The 15,025-nt window shown below is 26.3% G+C and overlaps 1 protein-coding gene across 2 annotated transcripts in view; it reads right to left on the bottom strand.

Annotated features, from left to right (window-relative positions):
* LOC107453999 (QRFP-like peptide receptor) overlaps positions 1–12,082 on the bottom strand; it is a 31,061-nt gene extending 18,979 nt beyond the window's left edge. Inside the window, exons 1-2 of one of the 2 annotated variants that reach the window (XM_016071033.4) lie at positions 11,898–12,082; positions 639–1,354 (exon numbers count right to left, since the gene is read on the bottom strand). In XM_016071033.4, coding sequence (XP_015926519.1) covers positions 639–1,008 — 370 coding nt within the window. In that variant the 5' untranslated portion in view covers positions 1,009–1,354; positions 11,898–12,082. The remainder of the gene's footprint in view (positions 1–638; positions 1,355–11,897) is intronic. The other variant, XM_016071034.3, reaches the window with a different exon arrangement.
* Positions 12,083–15,025: the final 2,943 nt, after the last annotated feature.

Here is a 15,025-nt window from a genome sequence, read left to right as displayed (position 1 = left end):
ATATATATATATATATTACACACCTATATATATATATATATATATTACACACCTATATATATATATATATATATTACACACCTATATATATACATACATGTATTATATAGCATCTTCACCAGACAAATTTAGAAATGGTGGAGCTTTTTTTGTGTCTGTTGATATTTAAATCAATCCGTCTGGTAATATGGGTTGTGGTGGTCCAAAAAAAAATCAAGAGTATTTTTGAAACTTTTCAAATTTTTATTTACTTATTTTTCACATTGCTATTTATTTTGAATGATGCTGAAGTGCGTAAGGAATGCATTTCTTTGGTTTCGTTTGATGTTCTTTTTCATTTTACTTTCAAATCCATGTTTACTAATCTATTTATCTCTGCGTAGGGTGAATAAAAGCAGTCAAGAAGTTTGGAAAATATTTACAAGGTCTATAAGAATTTAAATGGTTTCTGTGTGTTGAATTTGAAGTTAAATTATACTTTATTCTTTAAAAAAAATATTAAAACTGCTTGAATAGAGAAAAAGAGTTATTAGCCGCCTTGTTTATAGCATGGAATTTTTAAAAATAAAAACTTAAAACGCAAGAAAAAGGAAATTAAAGAGAATGTGATTCAAGGAAATATCAAACCATTTACTTACTTTGAGTAAAAGGATTGAACTTGCACATGAATTCACCAAGCGTAAATACTGGATATGTAAGAGTGTAAATAAAATGTGGTCCCATGCAAAATATGCATATCAGTGCATCTGCAACTGCCAGGTTTGCAACATAATAATTTATAGTTGTCCGCATAGATCTATTCAGAGAAACAGTCAGAATGATACTAATGTTTCCAAGTATTCCACCCAAAATAAGAAATATGTAAGCTACAATCTTCACATAGTCTGTGAAAATCAACGTCTTGAAGATGTATGGTTCTCGGTGGTATGTATGATTCTCAAAACTAAGAGGAGGCTTCTGAAGTTCGAATTTAAGTATTTCTTCGCATAAAGTGTCATTTAGGGACATTTTTTCTATTGCTATTTTATTGTTCCTGAAATGAATAATCCGTTTTTCTTTCCTTTTTTAATACTTAAAACCTGGGCTGAAAAACTACGTGGCCTGGGAAAAAATGTCCATAATAAGCTTTATTCTTGCAAAAAAAGAGGCAAGTTATTTACAATATCACATTCTTGCTTCTTGGAATGTAGTTTAGCTATTTTTCTATGAAATTCTTATGAACTACTTTAATTTGTATTGGTGCCACTCAAATGTTCCTGTTTTTTTGTTGTTTTGGATCAAATTTCTAGCCATTTTGCTTGGTTTACTGATTGTTGGATCATGTTCTGGATATTATTGGACATCGGTGAATAACCTGAAAATAGACATTAAAGTATAAACGTGCTTGTATCAACACACACATCAAATAATGTGATTTAAATTTAAAAGTAAATTATAATAAGGCTGGAATGATAAATAAACCTGGAATAAATGTCTGAGAATGATAATTTTCTTCGGCTCAAGTCTGAAGAATTTCTACCTCTAACTGACTAGCACTGGGCCTAAATGGTTTAAGTCAAAAGTCAACACAAACATTAAACTTAAATTACAGTGTTTTAAATAACGAATAATTGTATGCCAAACCACTTCCTGTAACCTTAAAAACAACACAATTGGGGTGCAGGTATAACCAAACAAGTATGAACAATCTTTGTCAGGAATACCGCGTGAAATTTTTCTTGACCTTAATAAAATGTCAATTTTAAGAAAACAGAGGATGAACCTTTATCCTTAACTTTAAAAATCAATCAGGATATAGTGGATCTTGATATGAGATTCGTAAAAATCGTAAGCACTACTTTGAAACGAATTCCCTAGCAAATTATGGTAAATAGTACTAACACTTCGGGTGCAGCATCCGTTAAATCCATTGTACCGTAAAATCCTTTTTTTACCGTAAAATACTATAATGTAATTTTTACAGCAATATTTACTTAGTTAGAATGATTCAGTAATTTTGAGGTTATCACCACTGTAATTATTACGATATATGAGATTTTTTGTTTCGTAATATATTCCAGCAAGAATGGATTTTACGATTAAAGGAATCAGCACCCTTAGTGGCGGTATTTTATACCGTAATTTGATCTGGAATGTTTTTACAATGTAGCTGTGACGTGAGTTACGCTATGCCATTAACATGCATTGCTTTTAAGATCATTTGTTTCCTAAATTTATGTAGAATCTTGGAATACTTTTATCACAGTTGAGCAGAAATCAGAAATAACAAATTTCAAAAATTATTTTTCCATCTCTAACTGTTATTGCATTCACATAAACAGTTGAAATCATGGGTTTGTCGCGATGTATTGTACTAAATAAATATTTTTTTATGAAGCTGATATTATGCTGTCAATAACAATACATGATATCAGTAAGATGAAACACAAGATTTCATGATTTTTTTTAACCAAAAATCTTAATATACTATTTTTTCGAATTTAATAAATCAGTCAACTATTTGACAAGTTGGATTCAAATTTTGTATTTATCATTCAAAATTACTATAGAACACAAATTTTTCATTATTCTATGATCTTACTATATCTTACAATTCTATATCTTACGATTCTATATCTTACAATTAGAATTTTTTGACTATTATAAAATAAAATAATAAGAACGCAATAAATAATTACTAAAAGTAATTTCTTGCATGGAAGATCATTGAAGAAAGGAATTTTATAATTGGGTGCAAAAATTTTTTGGTTCATTTAAGAAGTTCTCGAAAACCGTGAAATATGATTAAATTCCTGAAATTCAGTCTAAATTATCGTCTGTCCTCATGACTGAAGTACAAGGACCAAATTTCTCTGATTGCGGCTACCCTCCAAATTTTTATTATAAGAAATATGAATTAGTCTAAAAATATGTAAGTTAATCATGTGAAAATACTTTTTCGTGTATGATTTTCTAATTTAAAATATCGTTGCACCAATTATTTAACATCATTTAGGGTTAGGGATCCGAACCATTAAGATTAAATCTCCGCACGTGAAAACTCGACAACTAGATCAATAAATATTAAGAAAGCACCCATTTTTTGCACTTTTCATGCGTACTAGAATTTTTGCTTTCTGCATAATTTTGATAATTCTGTAAATTGTGAAATATTGCTTATTTTTTGTTTCGAAATTGTTTTTACCCAAAATGGTCAGTATCTAATTGAAAAATTTGAATAATTTTTAAGATATATACGATTTTCAGCTCTTTTTCAGTTATTTAAAATATTTTCTAAATATGAATTCTAATACGAAGCTGCGAGGTTTTTGAAACTTTTTTTACATCTCACTTGCTAAATAATGATTCATACATCTTAAAAAGATTAAAATATCCTGTCATTTGTCATAAACGTTTCTGTAATTCAATATAATTCAAAGACATTTCTCACGAAACACTTAGTTTGCATTTCACCTTCTCCTAAGATTTAATGCAATTTTTTTTAAAGAAAATCAGTTAAAACTGCTTTAAAAATGTTTTTTTTAATCAGTAAAACAATTTTCTGATATTCTATTCAGTCATAGTTTCCGTCTTAACTGTTAAATGACTGCTATTTCAAAGTAAAAGAAATTGGCTAGATTCCAAAACTATCTCGGATCTTTTAAAGAGCAATTGGTATAATCTGAGATATCCTTAGCCAATGGACTGTGTTTATCCTGGTTCATTTCCACAATTTTTTTAACGTGTTACCACATTGACGTAAGTAAAAATGTCGGGAGTTTACGTCAATATCTAAAATGCAAAACGCATCATTCTAAATTTGGAATATTATTTTAAATGAATAATATATTTTTATTAAATAACGAAGTTGAATGTTGTGTTTTTCTTATTCAGTAATATAATTATATGCTTTATTCAAATATTTTTTTATTGTTTAAACTTAAGAGGTTGAAAATAAATAAATGTTTTAAATGACTTTATAGCTATGTCACATAGATTAATTAAACTTAAACTTTCAGAATTTGGTATTTAAATCAAAGCAGGACTATTATTTTAAACATAATATTGCATAATAAGAAATTATAATAATTTTTAAAACAATTTCAAATAATTTTTTTCAAAAACAAATTTAAATGATTCACTTTAATTGTAAATGAAATCAGTGTAAGTTTAGCGTGGGAAAATTTTTAAAAACAAATCTTTAAATATGACACTTTAATTTGGCGTATTTACAAATATGTTGTTCTCGTGGTAAATTTTAATGTTAACTTCAATATAGCTGTTATACAGTATAGAAGCTTTTATTTAAAAAAAAACATGATATGGTTATTTTTTATAATTTTTTAAATTAACTTTAAACACTTATTTTTATCCTGTGCTCAAAGATATCACCTTGAAGCGTCGGAGAACACACTCTAAAATTAAAAACTTTCTAGCTTAATAAGTAATAAGAAACCACTATATTTTAATAATTTTAAAAATTATTTAAAAATACTGTATTATGATTTAGTGTTTACATTTGTTCAATCAGATTTTTAAAGTTCAAAGGGCTAAAATTTTAACAATGAATTTAATGTGAAAATCGAAAAATTTAATTTAATGAGAAAATGGAGAAATCTATCTTCACTTTATTTCTTTTCCTTTTTTGTATTAAGATGTAACACTCAACCTCAACTAATACCGAATCTGTATATTTGTATTTTATCAAACGTGTAAAGGATACTTTTTATTGTGTTTTAAAGGAGAGTATACTTATTGGTGAGATTACTTGTAAGGAAATTGAATACTTAATATTTCAATTTTCTACATCCGCTTTAAGTGACATATCAAGTAGAAGTTGTACGTTTATCAAGTAGAAGTTGAGTAGGCAAGTGTTAGAAAATTCGAAGAAAGTTTTCCGGATACGGAATCGTTTATATGCAGGAATAAACTGTGTTAAGAAATATGTTATTTAGTAATATTTTTAAGGATTTGTTATTTCAAGAGGGGGAAATATTGTTTTTTTTTTAACATCTAACCTCAATTTATATTCTTATTTAATTCTTTATATAAAATAGTACATTTATTCTTTTTTTTTCCATTATATATTTTTTCATATATATTTTCTATTCTCCGCACTGGGTGAAAAAAATAATAAATAGTCAGTAAATCAGTGCTGAATAACGCTCCGAAATCAAACACAAAACTGAAGGTCTCATACCATTGCTGCTAATAAATCAAAAATAATTTCAATTTTCATTTATTGATTATTATTAATATTTGTGCTTTCTAGGGAATTTATGTTGTTATATTAAGCAAAATAAATTTTTAGCTGTTAGTCCCCTCAAAATAAAGAATAACTGTAATCAGCATTATTTGTCATAATGTCGTTGCAAGAGGCCAAATTATTATAGTCACTTGATAGAATTTACAACAGTTAAGTGATTTTATCTGGTTCTTATCCGTGTTCTTGGGCCCATAAAAAATCTCTTTCCATAGTATCTATATATGGAGTTTTAATAATTGTTAATTATACCAATTGTACATATATTAGTACATTTGGTACCTATTAACCCTTTGACAGAGAATTTTTTACTAAATATATTTTGATATTTTTTTCATTACTTAAGTAATCTTAGGTCGAAGTAAGTGGAAAATATTGTGTCAAACATTTTAATAAATTATGATTATGAAATATAGCGTGGAATACCTGTGCTTTTTTCTGCGTTGAAATTGAAATCTTTTAAACACGGCTCACTCCCCAAATTTTTTTTTTTTAATTTTCCCTATTTGCAGTTATTTAGATATAAGAACAAAAGTGATTCATCGTGGAAAGTTTTTTAATTTGCAAAATCAATTATTGATATATTTTTGAATATGAATAATAAATAAATTCCAAACTATTTTTTTTTACTTTCATGTTTTAGTACAAATGTAATTATACGAAAAATCCAGCAGGTTTTTTAGTAACTATTTTACTGTTTTTTTGTCATTAAAATATATGCCGAAGTATATTTTTGCTTGTAATTTAAGCGTCTGAAAAAAATATATAAAAGGAACACTGGTGCTCTAACTGCGTCAAAGAGTTAAAACTGCACCAATTACTATAATACCAACAGTGGCTGTTACCAAAGTTAACTAAGCAACAATGGTGTTAACAAAACAACTAGTACCAACAAAATATCATTGGCGTCAATAATAGTATGGTGAGTTTTTTACCTTCCTTCAGAATGAATTTCTCTATTTCTCAATTTGTAAGAACAAAAAAAAATTCAGTTTCAAATACCGTTAATTTTATCTTATTTACTTTTATATAAACTCCTTTTTGAAGCATAATATGAAGAAAATAAATACGTGATTTCAGATTTATTTAGAAATGCTAATTTGGTGACGTGGTTTGCCTATGCTACCTCGTCCATACAAAATGGCATTACGAATGAAAAAAAATCAATATTAATGAGAGGGCAGAAAATTTCTTTTCTTTATTGATGAGAGCTATAAATTAGCTAACACTGAAGTTATCATTTAAATATGTAAGAAAAAGTTAGAATGGTTTGCAGTTTTGTTTTTATCAATGGCTAATTCTAAGCCAATAAAAAAATTCTATTTTTCCAACACCTTTTCCAAGTATTCTAAATTAAATTGTTGAACAATTTTTATGAGTGTAGAATAAAATTTCCCTTTAAACAGCTGTCAAAAATTTAGGAAGATAAAACAAACTATAAAAGGGACAGACAGACTCCTCATTTTATTGCATTATTTATTTTTAAGTATTGATTATTAATTATTTGTTATTACTTATTTGTTATTACTTAATTATGAATAGTTAAATTTTAAAATCTGTAAAGAAAAAAAGTTCAGTTCTTGATTAAATACCAATAGAAATATGTAAGAACTAATCATTAATTAAAGAAAACTAATAATTCCTATTTATGTTTTCAAGTAGTTAAGTAGACCAGATAAAAATCACGATCAATAGTCCTTGAAATAAAATTCATTACTTTTATGAAAATTCTAAATTATCTGATGAAGCTTTGCCCATTTATTTGTATTTTTTTCATTTCTTATTTACTAATGTATCAGCTTAGAATTTTAGAATATAATTTTTAATACCATATTTAATACCATATTTCACGTGAGACTTGGAAGAAGATGTAAGAAAATAACAATCCATTTTGTTTAAAAAATATATAAAGAAATGTAAGTTATTAATTCAAGACGAAATTGTGTACATCGTAATGCAATAAACGGTAGAAAATTAAATCAAATTTTGCTACTTTCTTTCTCAGTAATATTTTTTTGTATATTATCAATGAGTTATGTTGGAAATAGTTAAAGGAACTCAAAGTTCTTTTTTAAATCACTTTAACAATTTTTTCTGTCCCTATTTTTCTCCCGGTATGTTGCTCTTATTTATCAAAAGTATTATAAAAATGCCATAAAAAGTTTTGAAATTTTGAATATCTCTCAAATATCTCTCCAAAAATTTTATATATATTGGTAATATATAAAATAAATAAAATTAATAAAGAAGCATAATATATTATTACAAATACTGTGTAAAAACTATTTGTATTACTATTGATAACAGGAACTAGATATTTTTTCAATATTGAGTTCTCTTTTAATATGGTAGGAATGCAAATATCATTTTATTCTCTCTTCACTCAGATTTGATAAAGATCGAAAATGTTCCATTTAGGAAAGCTTTTATCGAAGTTATATGGAAAAGACGCCAGAAAGTCTGCCATTTAGTCTTGGGGTAAAGATATCAGAAAATTGGCAACGTCTTAAAATCTCTTCTTTTGTTATAGGAAAAACATTGTAACCGTGTTTTTTACTTTGTAACCTAGAATTTTAAATACTAGTCGCATTTTGGCAAAATTTCTAGCAAAATTCTTTCTTTTTTAATATATATCTTTTTTTAAAATCAGTATTATTAAATAATTGTCTCATCGAACTAATTTTTTTTTCTTTGTAAGCAATATAATTTTAAACGAAATTTATTTTATTAACATTATTTATATTTTCTAAATGAAAAATTTTAACTTGTAGAACTATTCCACTTGAACCTTATTTTGTTGGATGTAGTACAGAATATAATATTTTGCTAGAAATTTAATCAGCCTGGCTACATAGACATGCAAAACAAATGAACAATTCAACTAAAGATTCTGCTTTGAAATTTTAAAATAAATATTGTTCTAGTTATAAAGCACAGTATTTATTTACAAATCAAATTTGTCTAAGATAAGTAGTACTCCAACCCACCCTAGGGGGTTTTATGGAGATAAAAAGTTAAATTATTGCATTAGATATTTTAGCTAAAAACTAAAAATACTGTAAAATTTTGAAAAATGATAGTGGTGGTGATCTGTTAGAAGTAAATTAACTGAAATTTAAGGTATTTAAAAAAAATTTAAAAGCAATGGAAGCTAAAAGCGCTGTGTAAAAGTCAAGAATTTAAATTATAACAAATTTGTCTAAGTATTTTTTTGAAAAAAGAATAATTTTTTAAACAGAATATACATTAAGAAAGAAAATTTTCCATGGTAAACTTTACCATGTTTCGATCTCGATTGGAACACCAAACAGTTAGGTAATTTGTATCGGAGCAATTTGGTAATAATTTCTGTAAAATTAACAATAAAATATAGTTTTATAAAACTATATAATATTCTATAAATGTGGTAAAATTCGGCAAATTTTATCACAATACCTAAGACTATGATATGAAAAACATTTACTCGTTCAGATGTATATTTTTTGCATAATTTCAGCAAAATGTGTGATAATATGAACTATAATTTTGCGAGATTACCAAAATTGCCATATAGATGTTTTGCATATTGTTTAGTTTGTTGTTATCAACCAGAATTATGCTTCTTTTTCATCAGAAATGTAATTACTATAGCTTACGGTAGTTTTATTTATCCGGGTAGTTTAATTTCTATAAAAGAAGTAAAACCAAATAAGTATTTCGTTAGTTTTAAACATGTTTTTGACGTTTCTTTAAAATGAAAAATATTATTTTAATGCTAAAGAATAATTCTATTTCCGAGTTTGGATTTACCCGTGATATACAACATTACCTCAAATTACTTTAAGGTAGTTGTTGTTTAAAGTTTTATCTGTTAAAAATTCAAAATTAATTTTTTTATTCATATGAATAGCCCTACCTTATATTCTCAGAAATAAACCTCTCAGCTTTGACGATATAGCAATCCTTGATCTATATTTCGTTAATTTTGAGAATTATTATGCCACGAAATCGCGTGGTTTGTGACGAAAAGGGAACTCTCAAATATATGAAGAAAATGTTTCCACAACTCGAAACCTCATCGTAGTGCACTGTGGGACATTGTTGACTAGAATGACGGAACTAGGATGACGGCTAGACTATCGAAAATAAAGTTAAGAAATAAACCGATGGTTGTCAAGGAATTGGTCTCGTGCCGGAAGATCCTGAGCTGAAATCCCACTACGGGTTTGGATGTAATTTATATCTCTGTTCTATCTGTCCTTCTTGTGTAATTAAGGGGACATTGAGCCAGCTATAGGGTACGGTGACTATTAGAAGAATTAAATTCATTAGGCAACACGAGATTTTGTTTTTTGGAAAAAATAGAATTACGAAATATTTTTTTAATTATTGACAGAATTCGTTTCCTCGGAGAAGTGATAATAGTTATTTCGTCACTTTGACGAAATGCTCGTAGCATATACAAGGTAGTTTCGTCAAAAACGAAGAACGTTTCATGAAATTTAAGTATAACTTTTTACCGTGTACCAGTTCTCATAGTTTATACCAAGTATTATAAGTGAGGTATCTGAAATTGTTATTAATAATTTAATCAAGAACATTTTGTTAAGATGTATCTACGCTTAGAATATTGTTGTACTAAACGTGAATAGTTAAAAACAAATTTATACATAATTATGTAAATTTTATATCTGTTAGAAAAAAAACTTCAGATTGAGTTATGAAATCTGACAGCAATGTAAAAAATTCCAGATCAAATCACTGTGAAAAGTACAGATAATCAAGTTATCGGTATTTTAATAATAAAATCTATTTTACCTGAACGAAAGAAATTTATACATCATAATATTTAGAGCAATAATTACCGTAAAATTCGTGAATCCCTTTAATTAAATGTATTATAAAACAGTGAAATTACAGTATGATATTTTTTGACAAAAATTGCTTTTACGATAAAATGGATTTTACGATAAAATGAATTTTAGAGATTATGATGCACCTAATGTGCTGGTACTTTATATTGTAATTTTATCCGGAATATTTTAACAGCGTACTTCGGAAAAAAAATTATAAAATGCGTCTGGCAAAGCTTATAATTCAGAATCCAAGGTTTTTTTTAAAAAAAAAAGAAAATTAAATTTTATTAAATATTTAAGATTTTACCACTTTTCAATTTATTAAAATCTTAAATATTCAATAAAGTCGACTTCTTTGAAGAAAAAATACTTGTATTGGGAATTAAAAACTTTGCAAAATGTATTTTATAATTCCTCTTCCAAAGTACGCTCTTAAAATATTCCCGATCAAAATTCAAATGAAAAAATTCATAATCTCAAAGTAACATAAAACAGTTATTTTACAATATTTTTAAAAATATCTTTCAGAGTTTAAAAAGGAAATTCTTCAAGTTTATTTTGATTTAATAAATAATAAATTAATAGTGTAAACATGAAATTAAGAAAATACAAAGGTGCCAATTTATAACTTCTTCAATTTAAAAATTACGATGTAAAAGCAAATTATCTTAAATTCATTCGAAATATTATTCATATTTGAAGTAAACATTAACGTAATTAATGTCTTATTAACTCTCTAAAAGTGTTTCATCACGTAAAATAAATTTAGTTTCATCACTTTCGAGGGTGACATTTTTGGAAGTAATAAAATAATACGTGAATGATTTTATCATTTAAAATGTTTAGGTTCTAGAGTTGGTTTTAGAGTTTTATTAGAAAGTGTTTCGTAAAAAGTAAATTTGATGTTTTTAAGCAATCAACAATTTCACAATAACGTAAAACTATTGATATTACAATTTAAAAAATAAGTTTACTAGTTTAAATTAAAAACTTTTAAAGTTAATTCAATTTAAATGTTTTTGGCCGCTAAACAATGTATTGATCTTTGAATACTTGAAAATAAGCATTGTTTTTAAAAGCACTTACGAAAATAAGAAAAGAGAAAACAAAAAAAATATTCAAAAATTGTTCTTTCAAATATTTTAAATGCTCCCATAATTAAAATGTAAATTAAATTATTTCAAGTTTAATTAATAGTGTTCTATGAATAAAACAAAACAACGTAAAGGAAACATAAGTAACGGTTGACGCTATTAAGAATTTTTCGGAAAAAATGGTTAAATAAAAACTTTTTTAATTTTCATTTTACCGTATTCTAACCAAACAATCAAATAACCATAAAGAAATAGCACTAATTCCAAACGTTTTCGCACTTTTTGTGAATTTATTTAAACTTTCAAATCTGATTACTCCCAATATAATTACTAAATTGAGTTAATAAATAAATTAATAAATAAATAGCTTAACAGTGTTCAATGCTCGATAGCTTAACAGTGTATATACTCCTTTTATTTTAAGTTTATAAAAATTTCAAAACGTATTAACATTAAAACTAAAAATAACAGTAGTTGAACTGATATTTATATTTAACAACGTTTCAATTAAAATAATTTAAACATTCTATAATTTCAGAGAAAATTATAGTTATTAATTTTCAAATGTTATATTAAGAAATTAATTAATAGCTAAATGTAAATACATGCAGCTTTATTGTTACGAAAATCAATTCGCAAATTAGCTTGTGAAATTATGTTTATTTTAGATTTTAAAAAATAAGATATTGAGAAACATTAGCCTAAATAATCAATCAATGAACTTACCCTTATTCTTAACTGTTAAGATAAAAAAACTGTCACTCATATATAGATCATGACCTATTAAAGCATTTGATATCAAATAAAGTTATCAACGCTAAAACGTAGTTACACCAATATTCTTCAAATAATTATAATAATTTCCTGAACAGTCCGCCTCTTCATCGTTATCGTCTGTTTCTGCTGCAACCGCGCGGTTAGAAGAGAGCAACAGTTAGTATTGGCACCAAATACGAAAGATTAGCATGGAGGAGGGGTGTTGAAGATTTTTATTTTTCATTATTTTTTTTCTGACAGACGCTTGCGCCTTCGTCAACAATTCTGAAGAGTAGAATCACACACTTTGAACTTGATATTGTATTAGATTAAAAGACTTGCTCTTTTTCTTTACCTACTTTCTGTTCATGAAAACGATAGTTGTCATTAATTAAAAAGAATGAATTTTCTCTTTAAATTTCTTTCCAAGATTGACCAAAGGAAATGATATTTGACTGGTTTAATCAAATATTATATTATATAAATGGTTGTCCTTGGTAGAGTTAAAGATGTTTGCTTTAAGTAGTCTTTTGTGTTGAAATATAAGAAAAGGGATATGTTTGTTTTTATTCCGAGCTTAATTCGTCTAGCTGAAATGGTATGTAATATTTTAAGATTCACGTGTGTTTTAAATAGACCTTTAAGAGACTCACTTTTTATCTCTCATGATTTACGTTCAAAATTAATTTATACAAATTAGCGCTTCCTTAGCAGCTAAGCTTAATTCGTCAAGCTAAAATAGTACATATTCTTTTATCTTTCGGTCCTTGAATTTTTTCGAATTGTTTTACGTAATCAATGCGAAACCTTTACTGAAAATGTTGCCTTAGAGATAATTTAAATCTTCGGCATTATCAAGAATAAAGATTTTATTCAATAAATTAGAGATGGACCATACATGGTTTATAGTTTTAATTTTGTTTACTATGTATGAGATTTTTAAAAAATATTGTGTTAATTAATGCGAAAACCTAACAAAATGAGTTATTATAGATGAACATGTAACCAATTTAGATGGAGAAATACCTGCGATTTTTGTGCCACATACGAGAAATGAAAGCATAGGTAAAAATCTATTTATTTGTCATAGAATTGTTGATAATTGGAACTCACATTGCCATTTACAGTACGAATCAATTGAGTTCCAAGATTCTACTAAATACTAATTAGACAAAAAAATCCATTTTAGAGTAAAATGTTCAGTTTGGGAACTGGGAAGAAGAATGAAGAAGAAAAGATCTGTAACACTAACAACAAAGCACACAGGGAAAAAATATTATGGAATTATCATAGGACACAATATAATGGGATATGTTATCTATATTTACGGATTACCTCGGCCATTAAAGAAACATTTACAACTTATCTACCTAATATTCTAATATTACACGAGCTGCTGAACACGATGTAATATGAAATGGTTTATATATATATATATATATATACTTATTTTAAAAATNGAGTATATATATATATATATATATATACTTCTAATTATTTCATATTACATCGTGTCTAACAGCTCTAATAAATTTCATACCTCAGTTAACACATGGCATATTGTTAACACATGGCCGAATACTAAATATTACGATGATGCCGTAACGTAAATTTAATTGCGGAAACTCAGCTTCGGAATTATTAACTTCGGAATAGGTATTTTAGGGCAACGGGTGTTTCTTCCGAATTTAAGAAGTTCTTTTTTTTTCTTTTTTTTTAAATCGTTCAAGTAATATATTTAGATTGCCTTAAAAATTCTGTTCTATATATGTTTACAGAAATGTTTTAATAAACGCTGTCATCCTAACTACTCAAAACTAGTTAGTAGTGGAGAAGAAAAAGTTAAATGCAAAGAAATTTAAAAGTTTTACATTAACTTTTTTTGCATTCTTAAGAACAGAACGTTATTGTTTTTTATATACCACGTGCAATATATAGCACATGAAATAAGAAGACTAATTACAAAATGTTTTTATATATATTTCTAGTTATCCCTATATGTTTTCCTTTTTTTAAAGAGAAATACTGGTTTTAAAATTAAGCATATAATATTTCCTGTTGATGACTAGCATTTTAAAAAGAAGCTGTACTCAAAAAAAAGCATTTCTTTCTTTCTCACTTTCTGCAATTTATTTTAAGAATTATTTTCCCTCTGGAAAATTGTATTTTAAGTTGTTGGCAAGCATTTTAATTGATTCATGAGTATAGTGTTTCTTAAGAGTGGTAATATAGGTACTGCCTTTTTCAGTTTAATGAAAAACTTTACTTAGGTTTAAGTTTCTATAAATCATCTCGTCGCGTGGAGTGAATGAAAGTGAAACTACATTTGAGGGAAATTTTTTCTCGAGAGTTTCATTAAAATAAATTAAAACCAACGAAGTACAAACTCGGAACTAACGGTTATATTATTTGACTTTTGGGTTTATGAAGATTAATAATGTCACTTCCTATCTCATGCCAAACACAATTTTAAAAAAACGCTTTTTATCATTATTATAAGTAAAGATAAAGATACTTCAAAATGTGATTAATGTGGGGAAAAAATGTTTTCTAAGAACTCTTTTTTTTCCAGTTTATCCAAATTATTTGACTGATTACAATTATTTTTTACTCGTCAAAAAAATCATAAATAAAAAGCACAACTCCCTAATAACCATTAATCGGTTTCATAAATTCAGAGACTTTATCCAAAACGTTTTATTTATCTTTTTGTGTTTTAGCAAAATGCGTATGATTAAATATTTTTAAAAATTTTCAAAGAGCATTAATAACAAAAAAGGGCTCCATTGAACTATTAATACATTTATACTGTGGAAGCAACTGCATATTAAAATAAAATTATTATTTTAATTAATTTAAAAATTCTCAAAAACAATTTGTCGTATCATCAAGTTTACATTGGTTTATTTTTGGAATATAACCGTTATGTAACTGTTTTAATTTCTAATTCATATTACTCTTTATCTGGAAAATTTGTTCGCGTGCAGTGCATACTATTAATATATACACCTTAAATATATTTTAACATAATGATTTTATAGAACTTGACTGAGAATTTTATTTTTTTTTAAATATTAATTTTAAATACATTGCATAAT

Source organism: Parasteatoda tepidariorum, chromosome 3 (assembly GCF_043381705.1).
Source record: "Parasteatoda tepidariorum isolate YZ-2023 chromosome 3, CAS_Ptep_4.0, whole genome shotgun sequence".
NCBI classification, from domain to species: Eukaryota; Metazoa; Arthropoda; class Arachnida; order Araneae; family Theridiidae; genus Parasteatoda; species Parasteatoda tepidariorum.
Note: the sequence above shows the minus strand (reverse complement) of the source record. Positions and strands in the feature narration are given on the sequence as shown.